The sequence below is a fragment of the Mya arenaria genome, chromosome 7, assembly GCF_026914265.1.
Source record: "Mya arenaria isolate MELC-2E11 chromosome 7, ASM2691426v1".
Classification (NCBI taxonomy): Eukaryota; Metazoa; Mollusca; class Bivalvia; order Myida; family Myidae; genus Mya; species Mya arenaria.
In genome coordinates, this window is record NC_069128.1 from 54,844,642 (window position 1) to 54,867,881 (window position 23,240).

A 23,240-nucleotide genomic window follows, 5' to 3' on the forward strand; every position below is an offset into this window, starting at 1 on the left:
AGTGCATGGGAGGTTCAGTAAGGTGCTATTGTGATACAATATCTGACTCATCGAGGCACCTTAAACACATGGTCACCAATGAATTAAAGCTTTTAGAAGCATTAATGGAAAGCATGGCAGCATGTTGTTTAGTAAAGTTAACTGTGATTTTAATACATCACTTATATGTTAGTATTATGTTCCTCAATTTATGAAAAGAAAACAAAATATGCATTAATGTTAAAGTCAGCAAAACACAACTTCTTATGTTTGCAAAGCACAACTTGTATGAGTTCTGTCGTTCAACATTTATATGAAATATATTTAAAGATACAAGCCTTATCCATGGTTTTATTTCTCTCCAATCCAATCAATATGTTTTAATTATTGACAACCTATCGCACTTAACGTACCTTTGTTAGTGAAAGCCATTCTCGTTTTTTTTTCCTTTTACAGAACATTATATCAGATTTTAGTATATGCTTTTGACTCGCATGTCCACAGGTTATGATGTATTTTCCGTGGTAATGGTAAGAGATAAAAGCAATGCTTTTAAAGATCAAAGCAGTGACTAATAAATCAAGTTTCGTTGCTCGTTAATTGTTCATGCAGAGGTTAAGAAAATGTTATTATTTAATTTTGAGTCTATTGTTAGTTACAGATATATCTTTTTTTTTTAAATACATGTTTTTCATTAACTCAACATCGACTTCCCATTATGACATTAATCTGGTTATTGGACGGTGTTCAACTTTTGCATTATATATTTGCATTTGCGCGACAGGCGTGTGTATATGAGACGCTTGCCTTAACGGCAGGTGTATTTAGCTGTATATGTGTATGTTAGACGTGCGAAGCGTGAAATACTAAAGGGATTTGAACTCAAATAATGTCATAGCAAACATGTGCCTATGATATTATCATGATGGTCCTTTTATGAACAGGCCTTTTAACCGAATTCGTTTAAAAACGTTTATAACACTGTCCGAATCTGACAGAATAGTCTTTTTTCGTAAACTCGGTCCGGTTATAAGTGTATACACGTTCGCCTCCTCGTTAATCACCGTTTTTATACAACTGCGTTCGGTTCTTTGAATCACTTATATAGATTTTTCATCGATTGTGTGTTTAAATGACTTGTGAATTTCTTCATGTGTCATGTTTTACCTCATGTATTAGATTCAACTGAGAGTGGTCTAGTCAATAGATCCGCCATCTTGGATTTGGAAAAAGGGGCAGATGAGACAAAGGGCTACTTCTAAAGTCCACATCAAAACCTGTACACCCCGTCTCTTGCTTACCTCTCTTCCCCGATGGGTCTACCGCGGTGTTGAGATGTTGTCCAGGAAACAAAAGTCTGTGACTGGTACGTATATTACCTATTTGTTGAGGTTCTCTGACTCCCGAAAAAAACACAACCGCCATTAATAGAGCATGCGCAAAACAGTTGTTTCTAATACTTTTTGTAACAATCAAATACAATTATGATGAAAACCATTAATGACATGTATGCTATTGTCACATAGGTTTTGAAATTTACAATTGAGGAAAGGACAAAGTAACGCGAGAAAACAGATGTTTGTTTTTAACACGGTAAAAAAACTGTATATTAATGTTTTAAACTTAATAATTTAAATCTGATGAAGAAGGTTTCTATTGTGTAATTTACCAAGTGTAAATTCAAAATGTTAATTACATCTACAAGCAAGTATTTCTGGCCGAGTGAATAAAAGGTTCAGCTGATTTGTCATTAGAATGTAGGATTATCGGAATATTCAAATAATTTCTAAAATTTAATACAGAAAACAGACTATCGATTCAGTCACATTTATATCTGAATGCCCTCAACCAGATACTCATACAACAATTCGCACACCAATAACTAATAGCGACGTGTGCACGTACAGCAGGAGCCACGGCTCTGGATCAAATTATTGTGAAACTATGTATCTTGGCCAAGAACTAGCTAATGTTAGAAAATTATAACAAATTCCTGCGTATGTTTAACACTTGTGACTGGGTATGTCCATACCATGAAAAACATGGTTAATGGCAGGTGTATTGGGAGTTGCTATCGAGAAGATTCCTAGGCGAAGTTCAATGCAATTTGTAGTGATGCTCAATAATATTATAAGGCACTTTTCAATGTAAGATGCAGTTGGACTAGTGATCAAGCAGATTTTTATGCGGGATTCAGTGCAATTAACAGTTGAAGTTATATTCAAAAAGATTATAAGATGGCGTCTAAAGTCAGTTTAATTGTGAGTGGTGATCGAGGAGATTATTAAGCTGAGTTCAATGTAATTTGCAGTTGAAGTAGTGACCAAGAAGATCCTTATGAAAAATGTTCCAGAATAATTAAGGACATCGTACAGTGCCAGAAAAGGTGAGAATAGTGTTAACGTTAGTTGAAATACATCATGATACGTTATGGTCAAATTATTTGAGAGAATATCTAGCAGATGTTCTAGCTGTTACATTCAATAACATAGTCTACAACTGATTGACAATGCAATAATAATCAAGTACTATAAAATAATTGTTAGAGCATGAAGTGAAAACAGATTCCTGACAAATACGGAAGACAATTGCAAATACGCCCAAAGCATTTGAATGTGGGCACTTGCGGTTGAGAGAAATGCACTTGCAAACAACGATGATAAATAGCATTAAGCACCACGCTTTAACTGGAGGATACCGCACATAAACGACAGCACTTCAAAACAATTCAACTTGACACAAAATAATTTATTTTCATATTTAGAAAATACTAGCTTATTTACGGTTTTACAACATACGTATTGAGAAGTTATGATAAGAAATATATGAATTTCTCTTCCTATGTACTCGTTCAGTCAGACATAAAAATAAAACATGACTTCTATGAAATGATAACAAAATGTTGTTTAAATGAAAAATAGTCAAAAGTTTAAATTAGAGCTTTCCTTCTAATACATATTTGAAAGTGTAAAAGAAAATGCTATATAAATCGAAAATATTAGTTACGCTATTTTAAATTGAATTTGTTTTGTTGTTTGTACAATAATTCAATGTCAACAGAGTTTAAAAACGATGCCGACATGAAATATATTAACAAGTCTCTTTAAGTACACACTCATCATCATTTCGGTAAATTCCCAACAAACTGAATCATAAGTGAAGTGTTTTTCCTTTGTTTTCATAGTTATGAATGTATTGTTATTGAACATTGAGACCCAACAATTAATTTTGTTTAACAATTGATGCGAATGAACCTTTTTATTTCTGCACTAATGGATACGAATTTATGTGTATGGAAATCACACCGTTTGTTTTAAATCAAAACTAAACATATTTGCTTCCAGTAGTCATCAAAAACATCTATTGCCATAAATATTTTCCGAATAGCACATAGCTGGGCATTAGTGCCACAATTTAAAGTCTTAACTCTCATTATATGACAAATCCACTGCAAAAAAGTATAACTGGAAATAGACAATACATATAAATGAGTCAATAGACTAAGGCCATTTCATGTAAATCGAAAATTATTTGTAATGATATCTTAATTTGAATGTGTTTTGTTGGTTTCACAATAATTCAATGTCAAACGAGTTTAAAAAACGATGCCGACATTAAATATATAAACCAGTCTCTTAAGTACAGACTCATCATATTTTTAGGTGAATCCCCAACAAACTAAATCATAGGTGAAGGTTATTCACAAGTGTTTTTGTTCCTTTTTTTCATAGTTTTACATGTATTGTTATGGCACATTGAGGCCCAACAATTAAATTTGTTCAACAATTAATGCGAATGGACCTTTTTATTTGTGCCACAATTTAAAGTCTTAACTATTATCATATGACAAATCCACTTCGAAAAAGAATAAACGGAAACTGACAATAAATATAAATGAGTCGATAGACTAAGGCCATTACCATTAGCCAACACCCATCTTTACACACAATTTTCCGGATGTTTTACTCCTATTATTTAACTGACCGTTCTTAGCTTAACTTCCGGCAATTTATTAATAATTCAACACTTCAATTCTACGCCCGGTTATGTATCGGCAAGCATACGAGCATTCCACAAGTGTAGCTCCCAGATATGTATTGAGCATTCGAAAAGCTTATTTCCCAGTCAAACACTGGCCATTCCACAAGTGTAGCTCCCAGATATGCATTGAGAATTACAAAAGCTTATATCCAAGTCAAACACTGACCATTTAACAATCTTAAAGCCAAGTTATACACTGACAATTCCGCAAGTTTAACGGGCAGTAGTGTATTGACCATTTCACGAGCTTTATTCCTAGTTATGTACTGACCATTCCACAAGCTCAATTCCTAGTTATGTACTGACCATTCAACAAGCTTACCTCCAGCTATGCACTGAACATTATACCAGCTTACTCCTACCTATACCTTGACCATTCAAAAATCGCTTTGCTCCCAGTTATGCACTGCACGATACACTGACCACTTCACAAGCGGAGAACTCCTTGAATTGTACTGACCGCCCCACATTCTTTACTCCCAGCTATACACTGATTATTTAAACGCACACCTATACAATGACCATTCCACAAGCCTTATTTCAATCCATACACTCAATATTCTCTAAAGCTTAACTTCAAGTTAAACGCTGACCACGTTTTGATATATCTTGTTGTTGTTTTTTCTGCTGCTGTCGTTGTTGATGTTGTTACAGGTTGAAAATGATGATATTAATGAATATTGGTATTTTTTTACCTAGCTGCTTGCAACGTACACATTTGTAACGGATACAATGGGAATTCGTTCAAGTGTTTAATGCAGTGTGACTCATTTCTAGAGAAAATGGAAACTTTAATAACTTAGTAACTTATCATTTATGGATTACTGTATCGCAATGAACACCATTAGCAATAACTGCAATACAAAATAATATCATTTCACTCCCGTAATATTTCATCATACGCAGGGATTATAAAATCAGTCTTAAATCAAAACGATCATCGGAAATAATTGGTCCAACCATTTCGATTAATTTTCGAGTATAAAATCGAAGTGAAAATTTGATTACATTGTTCATATTGTTTATATTGCCACAACGCGTTTTTACGGGATAATGCAAACGATTTCCGGCTATCCAAATCGTACAAGATCGAATTTCAATGTCTATTTACGAAGAAACGTACTGGTCAGAAATAAAGCTTAGGGTTTACCTTTACACCCTAAGTTGTCTACCTATGCGCTGTAACAACCCCTTGTCCAAAGGTCTCATCAAGGTCAATAAGTCTGTTAAATCCATCGTCACTATCACAACGTCAAACTCATCAATATATCAAAATCTGACACAATACACTGATACATATTTCGCATTACGACCAAGCAAACCTCTTCTTAATAATCAAATCATAATTAATTTCTTTTTCTAAAAGTTTGATTTACCTTTTAGACAGCAAAACAAAAATATATATGAAAACTCAATTTCCAAGCATGCGTTTGGATATCTCATATGTAAACGCGTTTTTTAAGTTACTGTTGTCATTCATATCTATATATCCTGAACGTAAATAAGGATATTTACCAACTTGTCAGCTTCTTATTCAAATTGCAAATTATAAATAATGATAAACCCAGATTAATAATATATTTTACTATACCAACTCTCTCAGCACTTTATTTTAACCACTTATGCCCTTGCCGACCACTTGTTATGTTTTTGCTCTTTAAGCTCTATGTTATCTTACGTCGGCACCAAATAATTTTCTTATTCGGCCTACACAGTGGTGGATCTATAAAGGCATAGTTTGTTATACATTCGCTAAACGTTTTGAGTGATTTTGTAACTGATAAACATGTTATTTGTGGTGGTTTTAGGCCTATTTTTCTTAAGCGCTTCTATAACCAAGGCTAAACAAGGTAAATGATTTGTTTACCTAATCAAACAGAACAATTATTATTTGACATATAGACAAAAGAAAACTTATGTTTTGCTTTAAATATACGTGGTTTGGTGACATTTTAGTTCAATATATTGTAATTCGTCCAAATGTCATCAGAATACGCAGAAAAAAATAAAACTTTTAGCAAAAGTTCACGTTATTCTTTATAAACACGTTATAAACTCGTTCTTTACAGTGTTCACAATTTATCTATACTAGTGAATCCATTACATTTTATATAAGAGGTTACACCTCCTGAGGAATATTCCTGTGCATTCCGTGTCATGTGCTTTATTCATGTTAAAGTAAATCGTGCCCAGGGCCTAATGGTTTTAAAAAGTTTGAAATAAAATTTACGACGTTGACGACGACAGACCGTACATAGTATTGAATATTATAACGAGATTTTATTCTAATATTAGATTACCAAAATGTTACTAACTTGACTATTGTCGCTTTCTAACGTAAGCATTTCTTAACGTTACGTGCAGCATCGTTTATATGAACATATTTCTCTGACAAGTTTGAAAACCAACAAGAGCACATGTGTTTCGAACCTTCAATTCAAAATAATGACCAAATTCACCAAAATGCCCCCTAGTTTATAATTTGGTTACAATTAACATTGCATAAAGAAGGGTAAGTAAAACTAGAAATAAGATTTTCTTCTTGAACAAGATTGAATTATTTTGTTTTTAGCAATAATGAGTATTTCAAAACAGTTTAAACAGGGTAAACCCAAAGACATAGAACACAAAAACAAACCCTCACAAACCAAATACATGGAACAAGAGCACAAAACACAGTACATATATAATATATGGCGTTCTCGGGCACTTGCTAATATTATATAAATGCCCCGTGTTTGCAGATATTACACAGGTAAAGGCCTCAGTTTTAATTGTTATTTTATTTATAAAACTTGTATATAAATGGCTATAAATGGCTTTCAGTGCCAAGATGCCCTGAAATTATGACAGCAAACGGAGAAGTGACCTACATTGGAGACAGAGAGAGATACTCTTATGCAAATATTACGTAAGTTTAGTACACAACTATTAAAGTAACGTACTTAACATATGTGTTGCCACTACAGAAACAGTGACAACATTTGAGAAATGTCTAATGCACGTGTATGAACTATCAATGAATTTGAATAGAGTACATAAAACATTCAAACAACATATTCATACAAAGCTCAGAGTTTTATTTAGGTTTACAATATATTGAACAAAACGTAGAAAGGATACAGTTTATACATTTTTGAATCAATTAATCATTGTCTTTATCTGTAGACATTTTTCACACTAAACTTACACTCGAGTCAGATAAATTTGCGATTTTACAAGTGCATCCAATACTGCATTATTAACTGCGTTTTCAAACTTTAAGTTCTTTGATTGATGCACCGATTGACCCTACTTGCAGTTGCAATGAAGGCTACAGTGTAGGAAAAGATGGGCTGAAAACTGTTCTATGTCTTCAAAGTCTTCAATGGGAAAGCACTTTGAATTGTTACAGTGAGTAAACTCTATGATTAGTCGCGTCTTAAGACATCTTTGGTCAGAATGAACATACTTCGAAACATGTATCATTGTACTGTTTAGGATGAGAAAACTCGAAACTGGTATATTTGTTCAAGTAAGAATGATCTTTATTCTTAACTGGTATTATTATACAGGTACGGAAAAGTATTATTTGAACTGGTATCATTATACAGGTAAGGATCAGCATAACTATACACTGGTATTATTGTACACGTTAGAAAATAGCATACTTCGAAACTGGTATTATTGCACAGGTTAGGATGTAGCATCCTTCATATCTAGTATCATTGCACAGGTTAGGATAAAACATACTTCGACCCTGGTATCATTTCGAGGGTTAAGATATAGCTTACTTCGAAACTGGTATCATTTCGATGGTTACGATATAGCTTACTTCGAAACTGGTATCATTTCGAGGGTTACGATATAGATTACTTCGAAACTGGTATCATTTCAAGGGTTACGATATAGCTTACTTCGAAACTGGTATTATTGCAAAGGTTAGGAAATAGACTACTTCGCACCTGGTATCATTGAACAAGTTAGGATATAGCATATTACGAAAGTGGTATCATAGCACAGGTAAGGGTATAGCATCTTTCGAAACTGGTATCATTGCACAGGTAAGGATATAGCATACTTCGAAACTGTTATTATTGCACATATAAGGAAATAGAACACTTCGAAACTGTTATCATTACACAGGTTAGAATATAGCATACTTCGAAACTGGTATCATTGCACATGTTAGTATATAGCATACTTCGAAACTGGTATTATTGCAAAGGTAAGGATAAATATTACTTCAAAACTGTTATCATTGCGAAGGTAAGGATATAGCATACTTCAAATCTAATATCACTGCAAAGGAAGGGATATAGCATACTTCGAAACGGGTATCATTGCACGGAAAATGATATTGCATACTTAGAAACGGCTATCATTACACAGTTTAGGATACATAATACTTCGAAACTGCTATAAATGTATAAGTAAGCATATACCATACTTTGAAACTGATATCATTGTACAGGTTAGGATATACATACACATAAGCTTACATTTGTGTCGACCGTAGATCTACTCTTAGCGTTAGTGTGAAAAATGTGTCAACACTTCGAAATGCGGTCGAAATGATGCAAACACGTTGTCGTGTGTTAAAAATTAGTAAATGGTCGCGAGCGTGATTTTCATGATTATCATTATTGTGTTAGTGTTCAATATACCAGTTAAACATCTATAGAATATGCATTTTCTCTAAGATAGAGGAAACGGTGTTGTGGATATCTTTTGTTTATTTCTTTTAGCATCCCTTGTTCTGTATTCAAGACAAATAGCAGATATGGTGTTATTAAACGTTTTGGGTGGTACGAATAAATGTAGTTAATGTATCATATATACAGTCGATACTATGCATGATGTTTTTTAAAGTAAATTATGTATGGAATAATTGTTTATTATATTAATTCTCAGTTCTAAAATGTAATTAAATAACGAAAGTATGACCGTGTCGTTTGTTCTGAATATTCCAGAAAGGTGTTTTCAGAAAGATTTAAGACTATCGAGCAGGATGATCATTCATCAAAAGAGAAAATATGTGGAGCATGGTCAGTCTGTCCATTTATCATGCAAGGATGGCTATGAACACAGTCTGGCAAGCGACCCAGATTTTGTGTGCAGCTCTGGTAAACTCAAAGGGACAAAACCACATTGTATTCCAAGTAAGTTAACGTGCTTAATTGAAAATATAATTAAGCTTTTAACATTATATATAATTGTATAAATCAGAGTTTTATATTAAATATGTTGTTGTGTGTGAATACCGATTATGATGGTAGTACATTTGATAATCATCGTAATAAAATGATAATTTATAAGGTAATAGCTATGGGAAATCTCGTTTATTTGTGTTGCATCTTTGATATTCATTGTTTGAATGGTCGCTTTCCTGGTGATGAAGATGGCGATTTTAGTGGGTTTTTTTCAAATGATGGTTCTAGTGTTGTTGGTAATAAGGTCGTGTCTTCTTCGTTATTTCAGTACATCTTAAGGTCTTAGATGGAGATGATTCAGACCATTTTCCTATTTCACATGTTTTTGAGTTTCCAATGATTTTACATGATAATGAACAGAAAAATGATGTTAATATTCGGGGTTCAATTGAGAAATTCCGTTGGCAAAGTATTGTTTAGGATGTTGTTTTATTTATTGAAATTCAGGGACTTGTTAGAAAATCAGTACGAAAGTAAACTTCCCTGTTAATTCTGCAGGTTACAGAAGTTTCGATATGTTTCATCTCAGCCCGCATGGTGGGACGATGGGTGTGATCGATTAAAATCAATACAGTATGCTGCTGTACGTAAATTTAGTTGTACTAGCTTAGCATAAGATATCCGGTTTTATAAAGACAGGCGAAATGATTTTAAGAATTGTTGTGATAGAAAACTATACGAGTATCAACGTTCGAGTACATTTTTGTTAGTAAATAGAAGTGATAATCCCAGTTCGTTTTTGAAAGTTCTAAAGAAGAGTAAGCTCATTAAAGCTTTTGTCTCTAGTATTTCTATTGAGGGATATTTCCAGTATTTTCTTGGTCTTCTATTTGTTGATGACTCTCATGTTGCTGATCCTGATATTTGAAATAATCATGCAACTGTCGATGAAACAGCGAGCTCTCTTAACGACCCGTTTACTTTACATTACAAAACTGATAAATGATAAAAGTTTCGATATTAATAGTATTCCGGCGGATTTTCATTAATACACACTCTTTTTTGCTGATATTGCACCAGTTCTTTTGCTTTATTTTAATAAAATACTAGAAGTTTCTCGTAACGTGGTGCAGCAGTAGCAGTATGCCAATACGTAAGTCTGGTCCTTGCAATAAATTTTAGAGGTATTTCTATAACGAACACGCCTTCTTTTTACTTCTTGATTACGATATCTAAGCATATCCAAAATATGCTTCGATATCGTAAGCAATTGGTGATTGTAATTCATTTGTTAAAATGTTTAAAGACAGGATAATTGACTGTTGTAGTCAAACATGGCACGATAATGTGAGTAATGCCAGCCGATGGTACCACTACAACCACTTTAAGAGTTTGCTTAACATCCAACGATATTTGTTGATAGAGATGCCACTAAACATAAAATTGCATACGCTAAATTTAGATGTTCTAATCATGATATGCACATTTAATTTGGAATGCACTTAACAAATGAATGCATGGGTAATTTTGTCTACTGAACTATAATATATCTGAAATTGATTGTGAATATCATGCCTTTCTCATTGTAACATATGCACATTTTAGGTATCAATATTCGGTAAATTGGTATGAATCTGGGGATGATCTAAACAGTTTGTATGCCCTATTAGTAACAAATGACTTTAAAACAATTAAAAACGTAGCAGTGTACATATTTCATCAGATAAATTGTATCAAGGAATAAGAATAATTATACCTTTTGAACAAGTTTTCCTTTCATGTATAAATGTATGACACAACTATTAGCATTACGTATGACGTTTAATATTTTGAAATGTATTTTGGGCCGGAGTCCTTTATTTACAAAATTAAGTCTTCACTTCACTCGACTTAACTTCACTTGATTTGACTTGTTTAAATAAATGTAGTTACATGTTTATGTCAGAAACGCTCTGAAGTCTATTTTAGTTGGAGTTTGCCATCGAGCCTCCATTTTGACCAGAAAAAAATTATGCAATAAATTAAAAGAGAGACTTACTGATTGCTATGAAACGTTCAGGATGTATTCATTTGTCCTTTTGAAATCTATTCACTTCTTTTTTAAATATGTCATTTTTCTTATCATGAAACATAAAAAATAAAGGTGTTGCTAAGAAATCAACACAGAAACTTTAATTCCAAAACAACATATTTTCAGAAATTCTTAACGTAAATAACTAGATGTGAGGCTTCGAAGGTAAAACTTGGTTCTTCGGTATTTGAATCAAACAAAAAAAGGATGCTAATAGAAACGCTACATGTAACGGTTATCTACAAGTTCAATCGGGCATTTTTTAGAATGAACATTTACGTCTGGAGGCTATCAAGTTGTTTGAACAGTTTAATTGAAAGGTGAAAAAGGTATATTAAACATTGCCATTGCATGTGTTCGCAAAAAGTAAAATATGTATGGCTGAAACAAAGTTTTATAGATTTTTAGCCACAGTCTTAGTACTTTAGCTTTGTTGATAGCTCCGAATAATACAACGGTGTAACGTTGACATACTTTTGGTTATTGTCGGTCTGTTGAGACCAAAATTGTAAGCAAGATTTCCATGGAGATGAGCTGCCTCGACAAAACTTTTTTTATAAAAAAAATCAAAAAAATGCTCTCCATGGCTCTGCATTTTGTCAATGTGTAAAACGACATTGATAAAATCCATTTAACAGGGTTTCCAAAACATATATTTGTAGTTTATACATGTTGTTACGAGTATTGTCATCTGACATTGCTTTGACAAACGCACGATCAAAAACTATACAAGCACTTTATACTTGAAGAATTAAGAGCTTAATATCTGGTGGCATAAGTGTACCTTTTTAAGATACGATACCACAAGATTCACTCGATGCATGCGTATGTTCAAGGTATATCAAAGATGTGTACTGTGTCTCAAGAGTCTTTAGCAGTGTGTTTATGAGCCATTGTTTAACAAGCTTGACACACTCTAAATGTTTACTTACCTTTTAGATTGTATTACTCTTGATTGTTTAATTATAAAGATTACATAGCACTTTTTAAATTGCTCTGTCTGTTAAAAATCTTTTGAGCAGTAACTGCTACTACCATATGACCGTGCAAGGGAAGTGACGTTATAAACAGAAAGCTGAGAAAGCAAAGTAAATATATTACTCTGAAGTTGTAGTGTCCATATATTAGTTTTGACCACTTGAAATCTACAGGAATGTTTCTGGAATTCAATAAAAATCCGTGACTTTTTATAATCTAAATTTTGTTTTTTCTGCTTTGTTTTTGACACTTTGCTATGCTCTTGAACACAGGAAAAATCAGAAAAATAAAACGTTATATGATATTCTTCAATAACCCCTGTTTTGACAAGTGAAATAACTAAAAAGGGTAGTTTTGTCAAACTTGCTGTAGTTTTGAATTATAATTTAAAAATAGTTAGTGCTTAAGTAGTCTATAACAGAATGAATACCAATAAAAAACATTAAATTAAACAGTGATGGTAAAATGATGCCTAATTAGTTTCTGTGAATTACAGTATTATGAAAACCAAGATTCACCTTGACCGCACGCTGTATATTGAACGTTGCCTTTAGCATCAAGGGACAACAACGTTTAGTCACCCATTACACTCTTGATTGAAATTTTTCACTCGCACAATATCCGTTTGTAATGTTTACAAATGCAGTTTCGAGCCACATTTCAAGAGGTTCCTAAAAACTTGTATTGCGCGGTCACCGATGAGGTTATAATATACTGCTCATTATTTCTTTAGGTATGCAGAAGTATGGGCATTTTCAAAGTTGTTATATTCTTATGATCAACTTTAAATTATTTTAGAACCTTGTGATACTCCTACAATACAAAATGGTATATTGCGCAGTGGATATTTGAACAGGAATATTTATTCTAGAGCAACCATTATGAGCGGACGAATGGTATGTACCCTTTGTTGTTGTTTATTTCTGAGTCATTTCCATTAAAGATATGTGTATATTATCAATCATTTAAATTGATTGTTACGCCAACCCTGTATGATTTATTAGTATAGGTGTACGCTTAGGTTATGTGTTGAAATATTCACGCTGAATACGTCCATAAAGCAATATAAAAATACATGTATGTTTAAACCTCTTATTAAACTGTTAAAGGTGTCAGTATCATGCGAGGAAGATTTCTTTCTGTATGATAACAGCAAGAACGAATTTATAAAGGAGCATTTGTTGTTCATAAAATGTTCCCTCTGAAACATAAAGACCATACCATCATGCAGAAAAAGTAAGTACATCAGTCTTAACAGTATATCAGTCTTAAGCGTTGAATACATGGCCACACTGGACTATTTCATAAATGTTATGCCCGAAAACGGGCATTTCATATAAGTTGATATGAACGATGTAAAGAAGCCCAATCATGTATCCTGTGAACTGTCTTAATGTATGATTTCACATCGATCTTAAAAATTGTAACACATAATTTACTCTACATAAACTTTTCTTATCAATAAATGAATGTATAACATGAGTTTGGGCGTATGATTTTCGTGTTTGGAAGTGAAAGCACTACAAAATATAATCATCTATTATGCGGATATAAATATTTATGTTAACGTAAATATATTCATTAGTGTACTAATAAGTTAAGTAGTAGTAGTAGTAGGAGTAGTAGTAGTAGTAATAGTAATAGTAGTAGTAGTAGTAGTAGTAGTAGTAGTAGTAGTAGTAGTTGTAGTTGTAGTAGTAGTAGTAGTAGTAGTAGTAGTAGTAGTAGTAGTAGTAGTAGTAGTAGTAGTAGTAATGGTAGTAGTAGTTGTTGTTAATATCAATAATTTTGAGTGTCGTAGTGGTGGTAGTGGTAGTGTTGATGGACGTTGAGATGGTAAGTGTAAGTGTATTTTTATTATAAGTAGTATTAGCAGTAGCAGTAGAAATAATGGTGAATTTAGGTGTTTTACATTCATATAATTCTATGTTATCGACATAATTGCGGTCTACGAAAGGATATGACAAGCGCAATCATACAAAATATAATGTAAGCACGGACTTACAATGTATCTTACCAGCACATGTCAGTTAAAATAAACGAGTAATAAGAAACAAGGCCTAGAGTCGGAGCTCAGTTTTAGGGTTGATCGAGATATTGTACATAGACGTGTTTGTTTACGCCTAAATAATGTAATTAGACCTAGAACTATTGTCCTTGCCCTCTTTAAAGTATCGTGTTGACACGAATAACATATTATAAACAAATCAGGAAAATTACATTTTATTTTCGATACAATCACCTTTTCAGAGAGTTGTGAGTTTCCAGACGATTCATACGCCTCATATTATGTTAATGGAGAAAAATATACCGCAAACACAATCTCTCATGAAGAAAAGGTATATTATGGACTTTCTGAGGCTATTATATAAAGCACTGCATAGTATCGGATTCATAAAAAAAATGTTATCAGCTGAATGAAGAAAACCGAACTAAAAAGATATCCTGTTAACACAATTTCAAACAATGCTGTTATATAAGAAATATATTTTTATAGACAGATAATAATAATAGTTTTCGTTCCTCACTAACCGAACATATTGAATTATGTACTCGCATATAACATTATAATGGTATATTTATATAAGTTAGTTAAACTGAAAGCTAAATTGCTAATATGTAAATCTTATAAGCGTGTTTTTTTTTAAAGAAAAACATCATTTTAATAAAATATACGAATGTATGAAAAGTATATAGTATGATTCAGTGTTTCTAGTAATACACATACAGCAAACACATTTCATACTTCAAATCAATATCATAACAAATGTCGAACATAACTGACAAACCAGTTATTTCGAAAAACAAAACAAACAAATACTCACTTACCAATACCAACAGAAACTTTTACAATCTTACCCGAAATCAGATGTAACAAAAAATGTTATATTTTTAATACCCTCCTCGCTGTAATATATGTACTTTAAACAGGTCCGTGTCGAATGTGAATATGGTACTAGTATTACAGTGTCCTCAGATGTAAGAACATGCTGGAATGGTGCCTGGAAACCAGGAGAGGAATTCCCAGTTTGTGCACCAGGTACATTATTTACATTTTATTGATAGACATGGTAGTGTTATACTTTTACATAAGAAACAACGGATCAATGGTTCCGGAACATAATTTTGGTTAATTACGTGCATGAATCCCGACTTGTAGACCACACGATGAATAGTTCAGTAAGCTCAGTCAGCACAATACGAGAAGGACAACTCTTACAGATACAAGTACTTGTAGAGATGACAGGGTTATCTTACCAGTGTTAAACTCTATTTATACTCCTTATACATATTAAGTCATTTCTTAACTTATGTTAATATCTAAAATCACACGAAAAGGTTAAACAAAAAACAACATAAAACTATTATTTTGAATCAATCAATGAAAATAAACTATTTGAGAGATTATGAAGCGATTATATAATATGATAAGTGAAAACGTACAACGTCCTCAACATACAAAAAAAGAAAGTTCTGAAAAATTTGCTGCAGAGACGTTTTAATTAATCATAGTCAATTATATATGCATTTTAATACAAAAGAGAAAAATCATGGCGATTTACTTCCGAAGATGAGCATTAAAACACAGATGTGATCGTTTAACACAGAAAACGTATGCAGTTACAGTGTTTTTTTCGATTTATTTTTTAATGTTGGCAATATATATTTGAATGCATACATTGAATTCATGATTTATCTCGATTACACAATACAATTTTAAACTCATTTATTATGTTTTATTTTAAATTTGTAAATAAATGTAAAATTAATGGCATGTGGATAAAATTGTACATCACATTTCCTTGTTTTGTTGTTTGTGACGTTTTGGGCCTGGTTTAGTTTATGCTAGGCATTTTTTTCGTTTAAATTGTTGATTATTGGGCTTTTATTATCAAATGAATGTGTATTCTCATGTGAAATCGAATACTGTGTAAATATCTAACATGCCAAATCGGCTACATTTGTGTGTTCAGATGTGTGTGCGTGCATGTGAAGTATACGGATTTGAATTAAGTGCCATGTATCTTCTGTATTGAAAAGTTTTGCCTGCAGTGGTGGTCATACAAAGATCGACTTGAAAGGGACGCTAATATGTTCAATCATTCACTTTTTTATATTTATTATTATAAAATCACGTTCTAGGCATGATACATACAGAAAGACTCAGCTTTAATAATAATGATTAAGAAGGGCGTGCTTAGCGAACAATTCAAATGTTAGTCATTTAGATTTGACTCGATAATTTCTAACTGACTAAGAATATTAAGTTTCAGACCAAATATTGACATCATGTCTGTAAAGTAATTTTAAGAACATATTGTGCACGTTCATTATGCTTAAAGGACAGGACGAGTCTTTGACGAAAAATTTACGCGCACTCTTTTCTACTGGGTTTAAGGCAGTTTTGTGAAGCGACACATTGCCGGCAACATTGTAGAATTAAGCTTTAACTAAAACAAAAATCCATACAAAGATTAACGCAATTAAATATATTGTATTTCTTTTCACTTTTTCTGATAAAGGTACTTGTTCATGTTTTATGTCAAAGGGGCATGTTCATGTTTTATGTTTAAGGGATTCGATTACACTCTTTGTTTAAAGAGCTAGTTTACGCTTAATGTTGAAGGACTCGTTTACTCTTAGTGTATGAAAAGGGTTTGTTCACACTTTATATCTTCGGGGTCGTGTGATACGGATTCTTCCACACGCAACTCGAAGAAAAATATCATAGTTTAACAAATTAAAGTGGATTATCTTTGATGTATATGTCACGACTCTTATAGGGTTCTCTTTAGTAATTTGGGCTGTAGTACACACTGTAAACACAGTATATATGATTATTAGGACATTTATTGTCTTTGAACAAGGGACAGCTCGCGCCTATCCGATGTAAATATATGAACTGCAAAACGAATAAATACACAGAACGAATATAAATGCGAAGAAAATACATTATACACATAGTTAGAACATACATTTCCTCAATACTTCACTAACCTGTAAACACGGTTTATATGATTTTAAGGACATTTATTGTCTTTGAACAAGGGACAGCTCGCGCCTATTCGATGTAAACTTCGCAAGCGTGCCCAACAACAGAAACGGGTGTTAAAAACGCTCACAGTGCAGTAAATTAAAAAAAGGAAATGCATGCAGATCGTTAAATGAGGGGTGATGAGATGAAATGAGAACTCACATATGAATTTATAGAAAAAGACAAAGAAACAAGGACATGACAGATAATAAAACATTTCGGATGACAATCTAACCTGTGACATACTTTCCCGCCAGGACATCAATCTAGACTACTACATGACAATAATTAAATCATAAATTCCTGAAGCTAACTTATGACGTAGTCTATGACCATCAAATCTAGCTAACTAACTAATAACAACTATTGCTCACACATATTTGTAAATATCTATTTATATCATTACAGATCAAGCTAAGGACTTGTTCGATTACCCATGCCTTAATATGTGTAAACAAAACGGTTTATAGCAACACTACTGTCTTTGAATGTCATTAGACATTGAAAGACTGATCATCCTCAATTCATGAACGTTCAAATCTGAAACTCAGGTGAAATCACATGTGTACCTCTTAAAATACATTAACTTAAACTATACTATTTGTGATTGGGTTACCTAAGCACAAACAAAGATAATTAACATCCAAACAATTTCCATTCCAAAATATTGGAATGAGCCTATTAATGGGTTCGAGTTCGAACCATTTAGGCTTTAAAGCAAACAATATGGAATTCCTTACCAGAAAAATAACCAGCTCAAACAATAAAACCACTGACTGTAAATAAGTTTTAATGCAGTTGTTTACAAAGTGTTATTGTAATACATAAACGCAGTACATAGATGATGTTAATATCCATTAATGCAATATTAATGATAACAAAACAACAGTATAACACAAACAAAAAAATCAAAAAAATCACTATATGCACTGTGAAAATAGTTTTTAATCACTGACTTTCATCACAGTTATGTTCTCCAATCGGAGTTCATCTTCGAGGGTTTCTGCCTCGTCCTCTTCGGCCGTGGAGGAACAAATGGTGATGCCTCTGGTCTCAATGGGATAGTGCCCTGTCTATGTGCTGGAATAACATACTTATCAGTTGGGGCTGTGTCTCCAGGAACATTCTCAGGACTAACTGCGGCATCTGAATCCTTATGAGACTGTGTAGGAAGAACATTTCCATGATACTGATCCGCAACCCCTTCCGCTGTCGAAAAGTGAGGTTCTTGTAATGGGAGTCCCATAAATGGTAGCAGTAAATTCCTATGTAGCAGACGTCCATTTCCACACTCTGGAATAACCTGAAAAATAGGAATGTCAGAATTAGGCTGAGACTCAACTATGTACATATCCCGATATCACTTATCTACCAGCTTACACTTTCCTTGCAACCCAACGTTCTTAACAAGAAGTCTGTCACCTTCTTCCAAACGTACATTCCGGACCCGAAGATCACACCGTTTCTTGTGAGGCTTAGCCTGCTTTCGTGCCTCACTGCTTGCCACTTGGTAGGCAAACGCTAACCTTCTCTTCAAGCCATCCACATACTCTGATGAGCTCTTCTTCCGAGACGAGATGTCTGGTTCAACTCCCAGAAAAGCATCTATAGCTAAACGGGGATGTCTACCAAACGTGAGGTAATGGGGCGTAAATTCTGATGTTGAGTTATAAGCATGAACCAAAGTTGGCACAAAAGCCTTCCAATTCGCCTTCTTCTTCTCATCCAGCGTACCCAACATGTTCAGGAGAGTCTGGTTAAATCGTTCCGGCATCCCGTTACCTTGAGGATGATATGGCGTCGTACGAGACTTTTCTACATTTGCCAGGCGGCGCAACTCTTTAATAAACGACCCATCAAAATTCCTCCCCTGATCACTACGCAATCTGCTGGGAAAGCCATCATGACAAATAAACATGTCAAATAACACTTTAGCCGTCGTCTTCGCCGTCTGATTCTTTGTCGGCACCGCCTGAGCAAAATAGGTAAAATGGTCTGTAATAAGGATAATGTAATGAGGATAAGCTCATACCCACCAGACGACATCTCAAGAGTGAGAAAGTCCATGCAAACAAGCACAAGTGGATAAGAGGAATGAATAGGTACGAGACCGGCGGCATTAGAAGCCGGTGTCTTTCGACGAATACAACGAGGGCATCTTCGAACACGTGTCTCCACAAAACCGTCTAGCCCAGGCAAAAGAATCTGGATTTGAAAAGAGAAGATGTACGACCCACACCTTGATGTCCAGCATGGTCGTGTAAACCAAAAAACCAAATCATGAAACGCCTCTGGAAGAACAAGTTGATCAACCTCTTGACCGGCAACACTTCCCCGGCGGCGCCAGACGCCGTTCTTTATATATAAACCCTGTCATTCTCTCAAGTATCTCCGCACAGGTTCCGGTTCTAACGCACATTGGCGTTTGGTTGGCTTATGTCGAGCTGAAATAATGTTTAATACCCTTTAAACGGTAAGATCTCTAGATTGTTCCAGCTTCCAATATATGCCACAAAATGCTTCACAAGGAGGCGACATATCAACATGCTGTTCCAAGCTGATACACTCAAAGGCAGGTGAGGTCTCAGATGATATAATGCAGAGGCCTGAAAAATTGCCTTAACTGCATCGATTAAGACGACAGATTCCTTCTATTGTATGCGTGACAAGAAGTCAGAATCGATATTTGAACGACCAGGCCTTTACTGTTAACTGAGCCACCTGTGTGATGTTGCGTCTAACTTTGCTTTGGACAGAACATATGTAAGTGGGTTGTTGTCCGTGCGAACCCTGAAGGAGTCACAATACATGTAGTGATGAAAGGGCGACTGAAATCTGCATATGCAAGTACAGGTGGGAACGTAAGGAGACCAATCAGCTTGTCAAACCCATTCTGCTGTGCAGGACCCAAGACCTAAGGTGCAATGTCGCGCTTCGTTTAAGATGCCTTCGACCGCTTGTTGGTTGGGCGACCGGCGAGTAAGTCGTTGAGAACCTTTGATATATGTGAGAAGCCAGGAACAAAACGCCGATAATATCCAGCAAATCCCAGAACACTACGCAGTTCCTTTATATTGTTAGGAACTGGCCATTCTTTCAGAGTGCGGACTTTCTCCGGATCAGTTTCAACGCCAGATTTCAACTTGTGAAAGTCAATACAGAAGTGAACAGAGTTATCCTTTTTTTCCCATTAGAACCACATTAGAGGAAAATGGACTCTTTGATGGGCGAATGGCACTCGCAAACAACATTTTCTGCAAGTGTTCCCTTACCTCCTCAAACATACCAGGAGGAAAACGCCTATAGCTATCCTTAAAAGGAAGGGGATCTGTAAGGTTAATTTCATGCTCAACTAGGTTTGTACATCCAAAGTCAGTCGGACCTGTGGAAAATATACTCTTTCATCCCTCGATGAATAGCCAAGCCTTAGCTCTACGATCTTCTGGAATGGTATCTAAAGGAAGAGAAATTCCCAAATCCTCCATCAAAGCAGACTGACTTTCTTGCTAGGATGTATTTGAGCATTCGAACGGATCTACAGTCCTTACAACATCAACCTCCTGCAACTTCCAAATAGTAGTCTTGGGCATGATCTTCACTAGCCTAACTGTCATGTTGAAGATCCGAACCAGTACTTTGGAGTAAGTACGGTTTGGGTTTACCTTTACCAACCGAGGACAAAAATTGACAGTGTTATTATTGTCCACACCTTCAGTGGCTCCCTGCATCATTTCGCCAATACCTCCCACTAGGCCGGTTATAACTGGCATGTCAATCAAAGCTTTCACTGGAACTGCATGTTAGTTTAACATAACTTAAAAAGCTTTCTTCCAGGCAAGATCTACGTGCTGTTCTGATCCCTCTTCACCTTTGAAGTAACTGATCACATTCGTACCAATAACCAACTGTACAGTGTCAGTATAACGAGTGTCGGACACGATCAGCACAGGAACTGACACAGGTAACGGTGAATAAGGAACAACTATGTCTACTAGTGCATAACCAACATAGGGTATAATGGAGTCGATAGCACCGGTAACATTAATATCTGATATACACAAAAGTTCTGGTTGCGGTTTAAGTGAATGAAAGAAATACTCGCCTAGTGTTGTCACCATAGAACTCGTATCAATCAAACCGAGAGCTCCATTGACACTAACTGAAGTCTCGTTAGCATGGCCAACTAATCCTACTGGAGGGCCCAAAGCCACCATGTTCTCGGTTTATACTCCGTCCTGCTCTTCTTCAACTCCTGAAGCTCTTTCACCATTTATGAAACTTTAGTATTCATCGACTTCATCTCTTCGAGTTGTTTCATCAGTCTTCGAGCCCTTACCGAACCAAAGCCATTAATGTCACGACTCTTATTCATGTTCAACGGAAAACGCGCTGCGGATGCCTATTATGAACTCAATACCCATTGGCGAGCTTTTATATAACTCAATTCATTAAAAACCAAAGAACTAGCAATAAAATATGAGAATATTTCCAACATAATAAATGAGCATCTTTTGATTTTAAAATAGACGTTTCCGAACATTTACAATGCATATGTAATGTTTTAGTTTCCAATCCGTATGAATTATTTGTGACGTCGTCTGCAAAATCGAGTTGAGGTATTCACGTTCGGTGCTACACTCGCATGTGATATATTCCATAAAATTCAAACATGGGCGAAAACTAATTCTTATTTTTTTAATTCTTGTTATCGTATTATCGAGTGTGCGGATTCCCGTGCACATGTAAGAGGTTAGGGTTAATGGCATGTCCGTAATAGGTAAGTGAATGATGAATTGAAAGTATAATAAAGGAAGTGAAAGTGTGATTACGAACAGCAGACTGAACGAAAAGCGAAATACAAATAACATTGACAAACACATAGACAAATGTCCTTGCGACATAAAAATAGCTATGATTTCCCGCCTATGTGGCACGAAACCTCGGAAAATGTGAACGTCAGTGTTTCCGTCTAATAATCAAGTTTGTTGATGACGTCACATATATGTTTCAGCTCTTTGTGACGGTGGATGTCAAAACGGTGGGACATGTACCTCCCCAAACAGGTGCAACTGTCCGAAAGGATTCTCTGTTAGTCATTGCGAAACAGGCAAGTCCTCATGCAAATGTTCAAATAAATACAGTTAACGACCTAAACAGGTGCACATGTCCAGATGGATTTTCGGACAGTCATTGCGAAACAGGCGAGTCCTTATGCGCATATATATCTTTTTTTTATCTTAAGTTTTCATCTTGGTTTAACAAATTTAATTTGTTTAGGTTTTGATATAAATCTGATATATCTGTGTAAAAATAATTTAATCGTAATTTGTTGTCGTTCATATTTTGAATTTTGCGAAACATATCACGACGTCTATACGGTGCTATTGTCGTATGTGATATATTCCATAACATTCAAACATGGACGAAAACTAATTCTTTGAATCATTTTGATGCAGCCATGTTTAAAACATTGACCATTAGACCGTGAAATAAACTGGATATTTCCCACTGTGGCCCAAATTCAGAATTTTTACTCTTTGGTCATGGTCAGGAAAATTATGAATTAAACCATTAATTCCCGGCAAAGAAGTTGTACAAGGTAAGGAAATGATTTCGTTTTTCTTTGTTAGAAAGACACAGTATCATTTAAATGACATAATTTGCTGTAACATACAATATATTGAATTATAACAAACCTTGCAGGACTTGTGTCAATAAAGATATCGTCACTAGATAGGACTTTATAATTAAAGACATTATATCATGTTGGCAATAACATTTATTATAGAAATACAGATTTGCTTTAAAAGAAATCTTTAGTTGCCACAATGATTTCTTTTTATCTTTACTTTTTAGTACCTGAAAATTGTTTTGATAATTATTCATTTAAATATGTAATATGTACGCTTGGCTTGTGATTGTGTGTGTGTGTGTGTGTGTGTGTGTGTGTGCGTTCGTGCATGCGTGCGTGCGTACGTGCGTGCATGCGTGCGTGTGTGCGTGC

The 23,240-nt window shown here is 34.5% G+C and overlaps 1 protein-coding gene across 1 annotated transcript; it reads left to right on the forward strand.

Moving 5' to 3' along the window:
• The first annotated feature begins 5,677 nt into the window (after positions 1–5,677).
• On the forward strand, positions 5,678–22,436 carry LOC128240249 (uncharacterized). The gene is made up of 8 exons (XM_052956792.1): positions 5,678–5,870; positions 6,847–6,931; positions 7,322–7,413; positions 8,973–9,161; positions 13,000–13,097; positions 14,452–14,540; positions 15,133–15,241; positions 22,248–22,436. Exons 1-7 carry the CDS (start codon positions 5,807–5,809, stop codon positions 15,182–15,184), a joined length of 669 nt encoding a protein of 222 aa, XP_052812752.1. The 5' UTR covers positions 5,678–5,806; the 3' UTR covers positions 15,185–15,241; positions 22,248–22,436.
• Positions 22,437–23,240: the final 804 nt, after the last annotated feature.

What these genes read in the sequence shown, in the direction of transcription:
- LOC128240249 (XM_052956792.1), top strand. Translation starts at nt 5,807, where the DNA reads ATGTTATTTGTGGTGGTTTTAGGCCTATTTTTCTTAAGCGCTTCTATA. An exon ending in TACTCTTATGCAAATATTAC is followed by an intron (nt 6,932 to 7,321) that starts GTAAGTTTAGTA and finishes CCCTACTTGCAG; the next exon opens with TTGCAATGAAGGCTACAGTG. An exon ending in AAGCACTTTGAATTGTTACA is followed by an intron (nt 7,414 to 8,972) that starts GTGAGTAAACTC and finishes TGAATATTCCAG; the next exon opens with AAAGGTGTTTTCAGAAAGAT.